The 15,815-nt window shown below is 40.2% G+C and overlaps 3 protein-coding genes across 7 annotated transcripts in view; 2 read left to right on the plus strand and 1 right to left on the minus strand.

Annotated features, from left to right (window-relative positions):
* The window catches only part of flvcr2a (FLVCR choline and putative heme transporter 2a), a 39,724-nt gene extending 35,580 nt beyond the window's left edge, over positions 1-4,144 (plus strand). For both annotated transcript variants that reach the window (XM_064928252.1, XM_064928253.1), the window contains one exon: positions 1,594-4,144. Coding sequence is in view for 1 of the 2 variants with exons in the window: in XM_064928253.1 (XP_064784325.1) it covers positions 1,594-1,659 (66 nt within the window). In the remaining variant the exon portion in view is untranslated. The remainder of the gene's footprint in view (positions 1-1,593) is intronic.
* erg28 (ergosterol biosynthesis 28 homolog) lies at positions 2,828-6,205 on the minus strand. Its single transcript, XM_064928254.1, has 5 exons — positions 6,047-6,205; positions 5,666-5,820; positions 5,331-5,421; positions 5,098-5,216; positions 2,828-4,898 (listed from the first exon to the last, which is right to left on the minus strand). The coding sequence occupies exons 2-5, from the start codon at positions 5,796-5,798 to the stop codon at positions 4,810-4,812; spliced, it is 432 nt and encodes a 143-aa protein (XP_064784326.1). The 5' UTR covers positions 5,799-5,820; positions 6,047-6,205; the 3' UTR covers positions 2,828-4,809.
* A 525-nt stretch (positions 6,206-6,730) lies between these two features.
* ttll5 (tubulin tyrosine ligase-like family, member 5) overlaps positions 6,731-15,815 on the plus strand; it is a 98,070-nt gene continuing 88,985 nt past the window's right edge. For 3 of the 4 annotated variants that reach the window (XM_064928255.1, XM_064928258.1, XM_064928257.1), the window contains exons 1-7: positions 6,731-6,835; positions 7,290-7,443; positions 9,261-9,367; positions 9,490-9,572; positions 11,789-11,895; positions 12,195-12,325; positions 12,452-12,534. In XM_064928255.1, the coding sequence (XP_064784327.1) occupies positions 7,388-7,443; positions 9,261-9,367; positions 9,490-9,572; positions 11,789-11,895; positions 12,195-12,325; positions 12,452-12,534 (567 nt within the window). In that variant the 5' untranslated portion in view covers positions 6,731-6,835; positions 7,290-7,387. The remainder of the gene's footprint in view (positions 6,836-7,289; positions 7,444-9,260; positions 9,368-9,489; positions 9,573-11,788; positions 11,896-12,194; positions 12,326-12,451; positions 12,535-15,815) is intronic. The other variant, XM_064928256.1, reaches the window with a different exon arrangement.

Genomic DNA, 15,815 nt, shown 5'->3' on the forward strand with positions numbered 1-15,815 from the left:
ATAAAACGTTTGGGAAACAAACGCAAATGCCAGTTTGTGTCTTATTTATGCTTAATTTACGAATATGTATTGTTTTTCAGATAATGCATAGAGCCCTGAGTTGATTAGACCATGCTATAATTTAACACATTTGCCACTAGCAATGTGTTCATTTGCAAGTAGAAATGTGTTCAACATCCACTGAAGTAGCTTGCAAATGTACAAGATAGCTACAGTAGTTGCCATGGTAACCAAACAAAGAGACTTGCTAGCTTATTTATGTATTTATGTTACTCAAGTAAAAGTGAAAGTCACCCAGTAAAATACTGCTTGAGTAAAAGTCTAAAAGTATTTGTTATAAACATATTTAAGTATCAAAAGTAAATGTAATTACTAAAATATACTTAAGAATCAAAAGTAAAAGTATAAATCAATTCAAATTCCTTATATTAAGCAAAGCAGATGGCACGATTTTCTTGTTTATAACATTTACAAATAGTCAGGGGCACATTCCAACACTCAGAAATCATTTACAAATTATGCATTTGTGTTTAGTGAGTCCACCAGATCAGAGGCAGTAGGGATGGCCACGTGTTCTCTTGATAAGTGCATGAATTGGACCATTTTCCTGTCCTGCCAAGCATTCAAAATGTAAGAAATACTTTTGGGTGTCAAGGAAAATGTACGGAGTAAAAAGTACATCATTTTTCTTTAGGAATGTAGTGAAGTAAAAGTGGTCAAAAATATAAATAGTAAAGTAAAGTACAGATAGGTACCCATAAAAACTACTTATAGTATTTTAAGTATTTTTTTTACTTAAGTCCTTTACACCACTGAACAATACCAATACTGTTTTCAATTCAACTTTTGCTTTCAAAAACATGTCAAAATTAACTATAGCCATTGAATTCTACCATGCAAACATACAGTGCGTTATTTGAGCAACAAGGCCCGAGGGGGTGTGGTATATGGCCAATATACCATGGCTAAGGGTTGTTCTTACGCTCGACGCAACACGGAGTGCCTGAATACAGCCCTTAGCCTAGGTATTTTGGCCATATACCACAAACCCCAAAGGTACATTATTGCTATTATAAACTGGTTACAAAGTAATTAGAACAGTAAAAATAAATGTGTGGCTCAGTCGGTAGAGCATGGCGCTTGCAACGCCAAGCGTCGTGGGTTCGATTCCCGCTGGGGCCACCCATATGTAAAAGTAGTGGCCCCAGCCGACTTGTAAGTCGCTTTGGACAAAAGCGTCTGCTAAATGGGATATATTATTATATTATATTATTATTAAATGTTTTGTCATCCCCCTGGTATACGGTCTCATATATTAAGGCTTTCAGACAATCAGCATTCAGGGTTCGACCACCCAGTTTATAAAGGGAAATAATGCACACTCTAGAATGTCCTTCAAGCCAATCAGAAAGGAGTATTTAACAATGTTATGGTATAATGAGACCCAATAAGAAGATGTTCTGTTGTTTGTAAGCTCCACCTCAATTGAAATAACACAATTTAAAGTTTTAACATGTAGTACCAATACATAATATAATATTGGAACATCATTAGGAAAATCTGATTTCTAATAGTAATGTTTTGATTTGACAGAAACTGCCAGGTCACCCACAGGACGGCCTCTCACAGCCAACTACACTGAAGGACATCAAAGTATAAGGAGGACATCCAGTTGAACGGGTGTGAAAAGAAAGAAATCCCATCATACACTTGGAATCACACAGGTTCTCCCTCTACAGCAAATTACTCGTCAGAAGATAACTGGTTTGATTATCAAGCACAACCAAGCGTATTTCTATTTTTTTGTGCTGATAATTCATATTTAACTGTCACTTTTTGAGAGTACACTATGAATTGTTAATATTTTCATTTTGGTTTCTCTAGCTTTAAATGTCTCCAATCTAAATATTATAAATGTTGATGTCTGTGCATTTTTATATGAGCAATATTCAAACGGTGCTTTTTGTTTCCTGACATTTGACCAATACCATACTGGAACAGAAAGTATTAATGTAACTGCTCTATTTTTGGAATTTGTTAACGTTAGTTAAAATTAGACTACAGATTCAGTGGTTTCAGTTGAATGGAAGTCTGTTCAGAGGGCCGAGCCGATCCAGTCAAGCCAACTCACCTAGTGGCTTAACAGGATTTTGAGATTGCTATCTGCCATATAGGATTACAAGGAGATAATTGTGAGTAAATCAAATCAAATCAAATTGTATTTGTCACATGCGCCGAATACAACAGGTAGACCAGGTAGACCTTACAGTGAAATGCTTACTTACAAGACCTTAACCAACAATGCAGTTTTAAGAAAAATACATGTTGAGTAAAAAATAGATAAGTATAAAATAATAAATAAAAGTAACAAATACTGCTGATAATGGTGAATATGTTTGATACTCTGCATCTGAGTATGTCTCATAAGGACTCAACCTCTTTAACCACATTCTTAGAACTTTAGGACTATTCTATTTAATATTTACCTGCATTGACTTGTTAAACAGCCTTTAAAGGAACACAATGATAACAGAACGTGAGCAAAAAATCATTAGTGTGGCGAGAGACAATCCAATGGACTTTTTGGAAGTAGGCTAGTGTTGTATTTTCTAAAATATATTATTATTTTGACCTGTAGATTTGTTACTGAGAAACCTTTTTTATCTGCTTATTTGACTTGATGTGTTGCGGTTAGAAGTTGTCCAGTGATTTTTATTTTTAATGATTGTGTAATCTTATAAGAAGTGTTTTTCACTCAAATGATACAGTATATTGTTAAGTATAATCATTGTATACACAGTACCAGTCAAACGTTTTGACACACCTACTCATTCAAGGGTTTTATTTAGTTTTACTATTTTCTACATTGTAGAATAATTGTGAAGACACCAAAGCTATGAAATAACACATATGGAATCATGTAGTAAGCAAAAAAGTGTTAAACAAATCAAAATATATTTCATATTTGAGATTCTTCAAAGTAGTCATCCTTAACCTTGACAGCTTTGCACACTCTTGGCATTCTCTCAACCAGCTTCAAAAGGCAGTCACCTGGAATGCATTTCAATTAACAGGTGTGCCTACTTAAAAGAACAAGTCCATATTATGGCAAGAACAGCTCAAATAAGCAAAGAAATTACAGTCCATGATTACTTTGAGACATGAATGTCAGTCAATGCAGAACATTTCAAGAACTTTGAAAGTTTATTCAAGTGCAGTCACAAAAACCATCAAGCTTTATGATGAAATTGGTTCTCACGAGGACCGCCACAGGAAAGGAAGGCCCAGAGTTACCTCTGCTGCAGAGGATAAGTTCATTGGAGTTACCAGCCTCAGAAATTGCAGCCGAAATAAATGTATCAGAGTTCAAGTAACAGACACGTCTCAACATCAACTGTTCAGAGGAGAAATCACTACTAAAGGACACCAATAATAAGAAGAGACTTGCTTGGGCCAAGAAACACGAGCAATGGACATTATAATTTGTGGAATCTGTCCTTTGATGAGTCCAAATTTTAGATTTTTCATTCCAACCGACGTGTCTTTGTGAGACGCAGAGTAGGTGAATGGATGATCTCCACATGTGAGGTTGTGCATGGAGGTGGTGGCGTGATGGTGCTTTGCTGGTGACACTGTCGGATTTATTTTGAATTCAAGGCACACTTAACCAGCATGGCTACCACAGCATTCTACAGCGATACGCTATCCCATCTGGTTTGCACTTAGTGGGACTATCATTTGTCAATGACCCAACACACCTCCAGGCTGCGTAAGGGCTATTTGACCAAGAAGGAGAGTGATGGAGTGCTGCATCAGATGACCTGGCTTCCACAATCACCTGACCTCAATCCAATTGAGATGGTTTGGGATGAGTTGGACTACAGAGTGAAGGAAAAGCAGCCAACAAGTGCTCAGCATGTGGGAACTCCTTTAAGACTGTTGGAAAAGCATTCCAAGTGAAGCTGTTTAAGAGCATACCAAGAATGTGCAAAGCTGTCAAGGCAAATGGTGGGAATCTAAAATCTATTGAACACTTTTGTTACTACATGATTTCTTTTATAATTTTGATGTATTCACTATTATTGTAAAATGCAGAAAATAGTAAAAATAAAGAAAGACCCTGGAATGAGTTAAGTGTCCAAACTTTTGACTGGTACGGCTTGTCATACTCTGTAATGAAGGACAATCATAGTTTTATAAAACGGTTTGTAGACATTGTTTGGACAAATTCTCAGATACTGTGAACAACTGCACCGGGTAATCTGGTAAACTAAATTGAGATAAATGCTCTCTGTTATCTTATTCATGAACATGTTACACCACAGACACAATCCAGTAACATACAGAAATCACACAGATCCGTTTAGAAAGCAAGACAAAAGGCCCAATGTTGAGATCCTCCATTAAAGTACTGTGAATGACAGATGTCAAAATCCACAGTCCCAAGCCCTATCACACAATCAAACCATAATTAATACATAAATCATCTCTACATTTATGCATTATTATTGTACATCATGAAACATTGATAGACAATTTCTGTTCAATTTTCAGTGTAAGAGTGAAACAGCTGTAGCCATAAAAACCATAGTATATTGTAGCACATATCACGTAGCACAGGAACGAGTCACCTCAAAATAAATCCCACTTATTGCATATCCAGTCTTAAAAATTTCACATATATTGGACTCTTGTGTTTGTGTACATACAGTATAGTAAATATACCACTCATTCTTCAAGGCAAGAAGCAGTAGACTATCCCGCAGCTTTCTCTAGAGTTGGGCTAAAACAGTTTTCTGCTGCTTGGAATCAGTTCCGCTTCTTCTGCCGTGCACCCACCTCTTCCTGATGCTCTGGAACACACTGGAACCCAATCAGCATTCCCATGATAGAGAAACCTGGAGAGGTGAGAGGATGCAATGGGTTTACTCCGCAATAACAGACACCAGCAGCACAAGATCTGAGCAAGTTCCATCAGACAAAACATTTAGTTGAGCGATGCACCTTATGTACCTGGTAGTTTGATGATTTGTTACTGGTTTTAACAAAACAAGCTCACCATTTGATCAGATGGGATTATAGAGCTGCAGTACATACTCGCCACAATGAGAGGTGCCATAACGCCAATGGTCAGAGGTGCCGTTTTGTAGATGAAGGCTTCAGACAGGAAGTGTCCCAGAGCCAGTACAAATGTCCACAGGGTGATGTGATAGAGCCTACATGAAGCGACAACAACTATTTAAGATAACTCCCACAGAACACAAATCACAGTTTATGCACTCACTGTTGCATTAACAGACAACAGTGCAAGGATGCAGGAAATCTCTTACGTTTTGTTCTGAATGTCCATGGCACACGCGCAGCGGATAATTGACGACAACAATGTCCAGATTCCAAATGTTCTTGCTTGGAGGCCATTTACTGTAAAAAGGAAGCAGAACCTACAAGTTATATGAATTCCTTGCACCTTGGAGGAGACTGAGCACACTGCTGTTGTAAAGGTTCTGTGATGTAGACAAATCAATGTGTAACCCAGTCTTATACACAGGCATAATAACATCCTACAGGTTGGAACAAAATCCTGCACCCACACCCACCCTTGCACGGTAAGATCAGTCATGGCCTGCTTTAGAGAGTGTTGCAATCCCGTGTAGAAACTACTCACCAAACTCTGGTGTCCCCGTGTAGAGTTTCTCAGAGAGGAAGCTGTGATCTCTGAAACTCTGGACGGTGTTTCCCATGGCAATGACAGACACCATGACCAACCAACTCCGCAGAACATTCAGAAAACGACTCATCCTTGCCTTCTGTGGGATGCACCTGCCAGACACATTGGCTGAGAGTAAGGGGCAGACAGCATAGCACTTTGCAAAAATGAACAAGAAAATAACAGCTTCATTCTGCTTGTTATAGCTCGGGTGAATGCTACAGTATCTGTCAGGTTGCAAGAACCACCATGGTCGTGGTACTATAGCTAACGTTAGCTACAACAGCAACCATCATTGCCAGCGCGATACAAACACAATGATGTATGTGTCTAACTTACCTTCTACGATAGTGATACGACAGTGATCAGCGAGTCGAAATCAATAGACATATAATATCAACATGTCTGTTAAAACATTGCTAATGTTTGGAGATTGAGAATACCGTGTGAACTGTACTGTCGCTCAATAACTAGCTGATATGGACATTCAATTTGGCCAATTATAGAGCTCAGAGGATGGCTTCATCATCGTCCCATTCATCACAATGGGTCGTTCGACTGGTAACGTGCTTTTAGGTTCCGCCTATTTCGCGCATTCCACCAATCATTACAACACAAACCACAGTTGCGACTGTGGGCGCGATTGATTTAGCTCGCCTGGTGCTCACGGCCACAGGAGACGAAGTGGCGACGATTCACATTCTTACTATAAAAATTAAAACACCAAAAATCTATTATATTACTTTATCAATTGTTTTAATACTATGCTAATGTATTTCGTCTTGAATATTCCAAAGCATTCCCTGTGTGACATTCTCTGACCAAATGCTCCGATTCAGTAGTACATTGCAGGCATTGGAATGCCCAAGTCCGTTTTTATCCCTCAATAAAAACATTGGAATTCTTATTTTACGATGCATATTTGGAATTATAGAAATTCTTAACAAATTGGAAGTTGTGTGGCCAAAAACGTCACGTGCTAGAGGACAGTGCGCATGCTCTCGTCATTGGTTGCCAGTCAGTTGTTGTAGTTACAAATAGGCTAGCTACAGGAAGACTTTTTATGATGGCTAGCTAGCTAACTGTGGTTCTTCGAATACATAAGTTTATCCTATGCTGAAGAGTTGGGTATGTTTATATGGTAGTTTTACGACTGTCATGATTTATAACCTGAATGTTAGCTTGCTCTCTCAATGAAACATATAGTTTGTATTACACCACAGTAAAGCTAGGTAGCTAACGTGCCAACCTTATTACCTAATTTAGCTATCTAGCTAACGTTAGCTAAGTAGCTAACCAATCTCAGATGTTGCAGAAACTTCCTAGATGGCTGGTATCATGAGCTAGTAATAACTATGTAACATAGCTAGCGTTAGCTGTAATAGCAACACACAACATATTTTACATTGTTAGGGCTAGGTGTTTGACGGTCTATGATTCAGCTTGTTTCTGGGCAGTGCTAATATGGCCTCATAATATTAATTTATGCATGGTTATTATTGATAAGTTAACTAAATTCCAGACAGCATTGTATTCTTCAGTATGAAAATGCTGTGTTTTAACTGGACTGATATTTCAACAGTAGACGGTGAGAGCTGGAAATGCCCACCTTCATAACCCCAGATACCTGACTCAAAGCAGATTTCGTCAGGAGGTACTTCCCCCTTCACTGTGGTGGAAATGCCAACTGTGATCCGGGATAAAGAGGATTCAGAGTCCTCAGAGGATGAGCAAGAGTAAGTGGCTGTTCTGATTAAGTGTTTCTAATGGTTTTGTTACATTTCCTTCTAGTTGTAAAAAGCAACATTAGTGTGCTAAGTAACACAGAAAAATACACAGATCAATGTTTAAACTCATTGCCACCACTGAGATCCTATTAAATTCAAATAGTTCTAGTATGTAATTCCATGCAACAATAATTAACACTAAGAACAGATCCCTGTATGATCTAAATATACTGTAAAAAGTTTCAATATGTGGTTAAACTTAGTTAACTAGAGCTTACCATGCAATCTAAATTAAGCCTGGCTTATTTGGTGTCTATAAATGTGATAAATTTGGCACTTAAATAGCCTGGCACCTCAAGTATGTCCTTAAATAGAACATGCACTACCACAGCAGAAGAGGCCAAGAAGTTCACGGTCTTGTCTTCATCTAGTCCTGAATTCAAATTTCATTAGGCTACTAAACTCTTTGGCAACTAATTAATCTGCAAATGCACCTTAGATCATTCTCATACATGGTCATCAGAGACTAAAATGTATTATTTATGTAAAGTGTCTTGAGTGCCCGACAAATCTCCCTCAAGACATGCAATAGGCCTACATAATTAGGCACTGCTTGCTTAATATTGGACTGACACCTATGACTTGAGCCTATATTAGGTAGATACTGGGTTATTACTGGTGGTGATGCTGCAGGGCACTAGCCTAACTATTACATCTCATTAAAGCTCACTATTCTAGTGGCAGTTTTGTCTGACATGTCTAAACACCTTAGCCAGGAGCAGGTATTGTTTACTACCGCACCCAACCTTATCTAGAATGGTCAAGTCTGATAGTTCTTCTCCAGTAGCATGCCAGCTTAAGTATGGATTTACATTAGTAAAATATGTCTAGCTCTTCAACATCACATTTGCAACTTTTCTGTTTACACTATCCTTACTTTATCCTTGGATGTAGTAAATCATATTGCACACAATGTTGCCCACTTGATTAATGCAACGATTCAGAAATACTCTGAAGTTCTCTGAATTCCTTGGAGGAGACTGAGCGGTTGTTGTAAAGGTCCTGTGATGTAGACAAATCAATGTGTAACCCAGTTTTATACACAGGCATAATAACAACATCCTACAGGTTTTGGCTAACAGACCAAAAATACTGTCTACTGGTATTAAGGTAATTTTTGCAGGGACATGTGTTGTGGGGCAGCAATTTTCGTTACACTATAGCACTCAATGGCATAGATGTGCCCCACACTATCTCCGGTGGTAGTGGGTGAAATGTCTCTCAGAGATTTGAATCTAGATCCGACTCTTTACACTACAAAAATATATTTCCTGGGACTAGTATGTGTTGTGTAAAGAGGCCCTTATCTCCGCCATGGTCACCTCACCGATAGAACCAGACACAGCCAACCTATCAGATATTTTCAGTGCAATGTTACCAGAGTGTTTGTTACTTGACAGGTTTGTTATTGTTCAGTATCCATGAGACTGTGTGGCTCGACCACTCTCTGCTCCGCTATTGTAAACACCTTGTCAGATTGCGTTCCACCACCCTAAGGGTAGCATCATCAGGACTCTAAACTCAACATAATGAGACATTAAAGTCATTTTGGAAAGGGTTTACAGCTTTTGGCTAATGGTATGCCGTGTTTTAGATACTCTTCCCTCTCATTTAGGTTCTTGTTTTATTGGACTTTATATGGGTATTTTGTCGCCCATATTTTATTTTTTGAGCTTAAAGTATAAACTCTACTCTTGAGTAGCTTGACCCTGCATGACCCTCTCAATGTAAGAATACTTTATTGATCTGTTTTTCTGTCTCATCAGGGACCATCCTTGCATTGCCTGGAGTGGCCTCAGCAGGAAGATCCCAGTCCTGGTGTTCTTTGCTGAAGCCATCGTCTCTAAAGATGGAAACATCCGTTCTGTTGGAGGTACGATGTCCATAAGAAACATTCTAAAGATATGAGAGTATATAATTTGGTTGAATTCATATCCTGGCCCAATCCTTTAATTTCTGTTGAATGATAATGTTATGTTCATATTCTGTCTTTAGAACGGTATAACCTGGCCTTCAAGATTGTGCGTACAGAGAGCCGGCTGGTTCGTGGCTTACTGACCACTCATGGATTCCATGAGGTATTACATGAAATCTCATTCTGATTCACTTGCACATACAGTACCAGTCAAAAGTTTGAACACACCTACATTTTCTTTATTTGGACTATTTTTCTACATCAAAAAAGTGTTACACAAATCAAATATATTTTATATTCTTCAAAGTAGCTATCCTTTGCCTTGATGAGAGCTTTGCACACTCTTGGCATTCTCTTATCCATCTTCATCTGGAATGCTTTTCCAACAGTCTTAAAGTAGTTCCCACATATGCTGAGCACTTGTTGGTTGCTTTTCCTTCACTCTGCGGTCCAACTCATCCCAAACCATCTCAATTTGGTTGAGGTCGGGTGATTGTGGAAGCCAGGTCATCTGATGCAGCACTCGCCTTCTTGGTCAAATAGCCCTTACACAGCCTGGAGGTGTGTTGGGTCATTGTCCTGTTGAAAAACAAATGATAGTCCCACTAAGCACAAACCAGATAGGATGGTGTATCGCTGCAGAATGCTGTGGTAGCCATGCTGGTTAAGTGTGCCTTGATTTCAATATAAATCACAGACGGTGTCACCAGCAAAACACCCCCACATCATCACATCTCCTACTCCATGCTACACGGTGGGAACCACACATGCGGAGATCATCAGTTTACCTCCTCTGCGTCTCACAAAGACACGTCAGTTGGAACCAACATCCGAACAAAGGACAGATTTCCACCGGTCTAATGTCCATTGCTCGTGTTTCATGGACCAAGCAAGTCTCTTCTTATTGGTGTCCTTTAAGAGTGGTTTCTTTGCAGCAATTTGACCATGAAGGCTTGATTTACACAGTCTCCACTCAACAGTTGATGTTGAGATGTGCCTGTTACTTGAACTCTGTAAAGCATTTTTTTGGGCGGCAATTTCTGAGGCTGGTAACTCTAATGACCTTATCCTCTGCAGCAGAGCTAACTCTGGGTCTTCCATTCCTGTGGCGGTCCTCATACGAGCCAGTTTCATCAAAGCACTGGATGGTTTTTGCGACTGCACTTGAAGAAACTTTCAGAGTTCTTGACATTTTCCGAATTGACTGACCTTAAAGTATTGATGGACTGTTGTTTCTCTTTGCTTATTTGAGCTGTTGTTGCCGTAATATGGACTTGTTCTTTTACCAAATAGGGCTATATTCTGTATACCACCCCTACCTTGTCACAACACAACTGATTGGCTCAAAGGGGGAAAAAAATCAACTATTTAACTTTTAACAAGGCACACCTGTTAATTGAAATGCATTCCATGTGTCTACCTGAAGCTGGTCAAGAGTGTGCAAAGCTGTCATCAAGGCAAAGGGTGGCTACTTTGAAGAATCTCAAATAATAAAATATATTTTGATTTGTTTAACACTTTTGGTTACTACATGATTCCATATGTGTTATTTAATTCGTTTTTATGTCTTTTCTATTATTCTACAATGTAGAAAATAGTAAAAATAAAGAAAAACCCTTGAATGAGTTGGTGTGTCCAAACTTTTGACTGGTACTGTATGTTCCTCTCTGTCATGTGTTGTAAGGGGATAGGTCTGTTTTTTCCTGACTGACAGTCTGTCAAAGCCTGGAAATGCACGCACGGACAAAGTTGGCCCAGTATAGTGTTAATCCTGTTTCACAAGAGCACACTCCCCATTATTGCTTCATCCAAGCACTTACTATTAATTCATATTTTTTTGTTCACTTCAATGCCACTTGACTCCCACTAAACCCATCATCAAAGACATGCTAGTGTCTGCCACATCATCCCAGAGCCAAAGTTTAATAACCCTCTATTGCAAACATCTGGCTTTCTCATAGCAGTTTGTGCTGGCCCATGTCAAACCTGCCTCTTCACAAAGGAGCGCAGAAGGGTATGAATAAAACAAAACATATATAAATTACTATGATTGTGATTAAAATAGCTGGTGAGCTGGCTTCCCTTTGAGATGATTTGAAGGTAGAGATTAGTGGCTGAGTATCGGATCTAAGCCTCGGATCCATCTTTATCAAGCCGTCAGATGTGATGCATATCAAACAGGAACTGTGGTATTCAACAGTAACTGTGCAAACCTTGTGTTTGCACCAAGGCTATATTTTTCCTGTTATGATGTCCTTTAATTTTCTTAACGATTTCCCCTGCCTTTGCGTATTGTTTGGTCTTACTGTGAGTACTGCCCCTGAATAGTCTGAAGTACATAACTGAGATCTGAGCTTGACTGGAAGGACTGTTTTTCAGATCCATCCAAACAGTAATGACTTCAACCTCATGTGGACGGGGTCTCACCTCAAGCCTTACCTCCTACGCAGCCTTCAAGACTTCCAGAAGGTCAACCACTTTCCCAGGTACGACTGTGCCCAACTGTACACAGAGTGGAGTCACTTTAGCCTGCTGCAGTTCCTGATGTAAAAATTCACACTGCTTCTTTGTTTTAAGCCCCTTCAATTCGACCTTGTGTTTGTCTTTCACAGGAAAACATTTTATTTGAACAAGTGCCTTTCTAAAACATGAAATGAATCAAACTGTCATGCAGAGTAGTCTTGTTGCCATTGTGTTTGTACAAGCTCTTATTTCTATCAGCATCCAAGCAGTAGAGAACTCAAGCATTTCGAGCTGAAAGGTCAATGGCCCTGTTCATTTCCAGGTCATATGAACTGACGCGCAAAGATCGGCTGTATAAAAACATCCAGCGGATGCAGCAGTCTCACGGCTTTAAAAACTTCCACATCGTCCCTCAGACCTTTGTGCTTCCCTCAGAGTACCAGGAGTTCTGTAGTAAGTCCTGCTTGTCTGTTAACATCTATTGACTCTCATTACTGTAAACACAATAAGCCACAATGTTTCTCCGCTAGTCTTTCTCACAGCACGCCACTCTTCCCCGCCTTCTCTGCCTCATCCCAGGTTCTTTCGTCAAGGACCAGGGCCCCTGGATCATTAAGCCAGTAGCATCTTCAAGAGGACGAGGGATCTACCTGGTCAGCAATGTAAGGGATACACCATAGGAAGAACAGTGCACTGTTAGTGTTACTTTTGGTAATTTAGTGTATAACACAGTATGTGGACACCTGCTCGTCGAACATCTCATTCCAAAATCATGGGCATTTATATGGAGTTGGTCCCCCCCCTTTGCTGCTATAACTGCCTCCACTCTTCTGGGAAGGCTTTCCACTCGATGTTGGAACATTGCTGCGGGGACTTGCTTCCATTCAGCCACGAGCATTAGTGAGGTTGGCACTGATGTTGGGCGATTAAGTCGGTGTTCCAATTCATTCCAAAGGTGTTCGATGGGGTTGAAGTCAGGGCTCTGGCCAGGCCAGTCAAGTTCTTCCATACTGATCTCGTCAAACCATTTCTGTATGGACCTCGCTTTGTACACGGGGGCATTGTCATACTGAAACCGGAAAGGGCCTTCCCCAAACTGTTGCCATAAAGTTGGAAGCACAGAATTGTCTAGAATGTTATTTTATGCTGTAGCGTTAAGATTTACATTCACTAAATCTAAGGGGCCTAGCCCTAACCATGAAAAACAGCCCCAGACCATTATTCCTCCTCCACCAAACATTACACTTGGCATTGGGGCATGTTGTGTTCTCCTGGCATCTGCCAAACCCAGACTGACAGATGGTGACGCGTGATTCATCACTCCAGAGAACGCGTTTTCACTGAGTCCAATGGTGCCGAGCTTTACACCACTCCAGCCGACACTTGGCATTGTGCATGGTGATCTTATTCTTGTGTGCGGCTGCTCGGCCATGGAAACCCATTTCATGAAGCTCCCGACGAACAGTTCTTGTGCGGACGTTGCTTCCAGAAGGCATTTTGGAACTCGGTAGTGAGTGGTGCAACCGAGTACAGACAATTTTTATGTGCTTCTGCACTCTGCAGTTCCGTTCTGTGAGCTGGTGTGGCCTAACACTTCCTGGCTAAGCCCGTGTTGCTCCTAGACGTTTCCACTTCACAAGACAGCACTTGTGGTTGACTGGGGCAGCTCTATCAGGGCAGAAATTTGACAAACTGACTTTTTGAAAAGGTGGCATCCTATGATGGTGCCACGTAAAGTCACTGAGCTCTTCAGTAAGGCCATTATACTGTCAATGTTTGTCTATGGAGATTGCATGACTGTGTGCTCTATTTTATACACCGGTCAGCAACGGGTGTGGCTGAAGGGTTGTCTACATGCTTTTGTGTATATACAGTGCCTTCAGAATGTATTCAGACCCCTTGACTTTTTCCATATTTCGTTACTTTACAGCCTTATTCTAAAATGTATTAAATAGTTTTTTCTCCCCTTATCAATCTACACACTGTATCCCATAATGTCAAAGCAAAAACATGTTTTTAGAAATGTTTGCTAATTTATTAAAACTAAAAATGGAAATATCATTTACATTTTGTTACATTACTGCCTTCTTTTACATTTTGTTACTTTACTGCCTTCTAAAATTGATTAAATCATCCCCCCCCCCCCAATCTACAAACAATACCCCATAATAACAATGCAAAAACTGTTTTATTCTAGCAAATTAATAAAAAATTAAAAAACATATTACATTTACATAAGTATTCAGACCCTTTACTCAGTACTTTGTTGAAGCAAAGTGATTACAGCATCAAGTCTTTCTTTGGGATGATGCTTACAAGTTTGGCACCCCTGTATTTGGGGAGTTTTTCCCATTATTCTTTGCAGATCCTTTCAAGCTCCGTCAGGTTGGATGGGGAGCATCGCTGTACAGCTATTTTCAGGTCTCTCCAGAGGTATTCAGTCAAGTCCGGGCTCTGGCTGGGACACTCAAGGACATTCAGAGACTTGTCTCCCAGTCCCTGCTGCTGAAAAACATCCCCCCACAGTATGATGTTGCCCCCACCATGCTTCACCTTAGGGATGGTGCCAGGTTTCCTCTAGATGTGTAGCTTGGCATTCTGGCCAAAGAGTTCAATCTTGGTTTCATCAGACCAGAGAATCTTGTTTCTCATGGTCTGAGAGTCATTCGGTGCCTTTTGGCAAACTCCAAGCGGGCTGTCATGTGCCTTTTTGTTGAGGAGTGTCTTCTGTCTAGCCACTCTACCACAAAGGCCTGATTGGTGGAGTGCTGCAGAGATGGTTATCTTTCTAGAAGGTTCTCCCATCTCCACAGAGGAACTCTAGAGCTCTGTCAGAATGACCATCAGGTTCTTGGTCACCTCCCTGACCAAGGCCCTTCTCCCCCGATTGCTCAGTTTGGCCCACTCTAGGAAGAGTCTTGGTGGTTCCAGACATCTTCCTTTAAAGAATGGAGGCCACTGTGTTCTTGGGGACCTTCAATGCAGAAATATTTTGGTACCCTTCCCCAGATCTGTGCCATGACACAATCCTGTCTTGGCGCTTTACAGACAATTCCTTGTACCTCATGGCTTGGTTTTTGCTCTGACATGCACTGTCAACTGTGAGACCTCATAGACAGGTGTGTGCCTTTCCAAATCATGTCCAATCAATTGAATTTACCACAGGTGGACTCCAATCAAGTTGTAGTAACATCTCAAGGAGGATCAAGGGAAACAGGAGCTCAATTTTGAGTCTGATAGCGAAGGGTCTGAATACCTATGTAATTAAGGTATTTCTGTTTTTTTCTTTTTAATAGATTTGCAAAAAAATGTATGAACCTTGTTTCACTTTGTCATTATGGGGTATTGTGTGTAGAATGTGGAGGATTTAATTAAAAAAAAATACATATTAGAATAAGGCTGTAACGTAAAAAAAATGTAGAAAAAGTAAAGGGTTCTGAATGGTGTCCAAATGCACTGTAAAGTGTAGATACACTCCCCTTAAGGCTACGTGAGGATAATAGCCTGAGGGATCTCAGGTTGTAAATGAAACAATATGGCAGTTACTTGCGGGAGGGGGTGGATTCTGTTGAAAAATTAAGTATAAAACAATGTGTGTCATAGACATTAAGCACTGTTGAGTAAATCACACACTTCAAGGCTTTGGAAGAGCTCCAGAAGGTTCTCTGACTTGGACAACCTATAAACATGCTTTTTCTTCTGGGGTATTTTTATGAAACAGTGGAAAGAATGTCAGGGTGATATTTAGAAAGAAGGATGTTAATTTTGGGGGTTTTCTCTGAACTGTAGCCAGCCCGACGGTTAGGAGCTCTCCACCTCCCTCACCCCTCCCCGGCTTCACCACCTGCAACACATTTCAGACTCATAAATGACCCCACTCCTCTGATAGACTGCTGTACAGGATGGGTTTTCTCTTTGAATGGCCAATTTCATGTGTCTGACT

Source organism: Oncorhynchus masou, chromosome 21, assembly GCF_036934945.1.
Source record: "Oncorhynchus masou masou isolate Uvic2021 chromosome 21, UVic_Omas_1.1, whole genome shotgun sequence".
In the NCBI taxonomy this organism is placed as follows: Eukaryota; Metazoa; Chordata; class Actinopteri; order Salmoniformes; family Salmonidae; genus Oncorhynchus; species Oncorhynchus masou.

Bases quoted from the DNA above. Each gene is read 5' to 3' on its own strand.
- erg28 (XM_064928254.1), bottom strand. From the start codon at position 5,798: ATGAGTCGTTTTCTGAATGTTCTGCGGAGTTGGTTGGTCATGGTGTCT. The intron at 5,422-5,665 runs GTGAGTAGTTTC...TCCTTTTTACAG, and splicing joins CACGGGGACACCAGAGTTTG to TAAATGGCCTCCAAGCAAGA. The intron at 5,217-5,330 runs GTAAGAGATTTC...CGCTTCATGTAG, and splicing joins ATGGACATTCAGAACAAAAC to GCTCTATCACATCACCCTGT.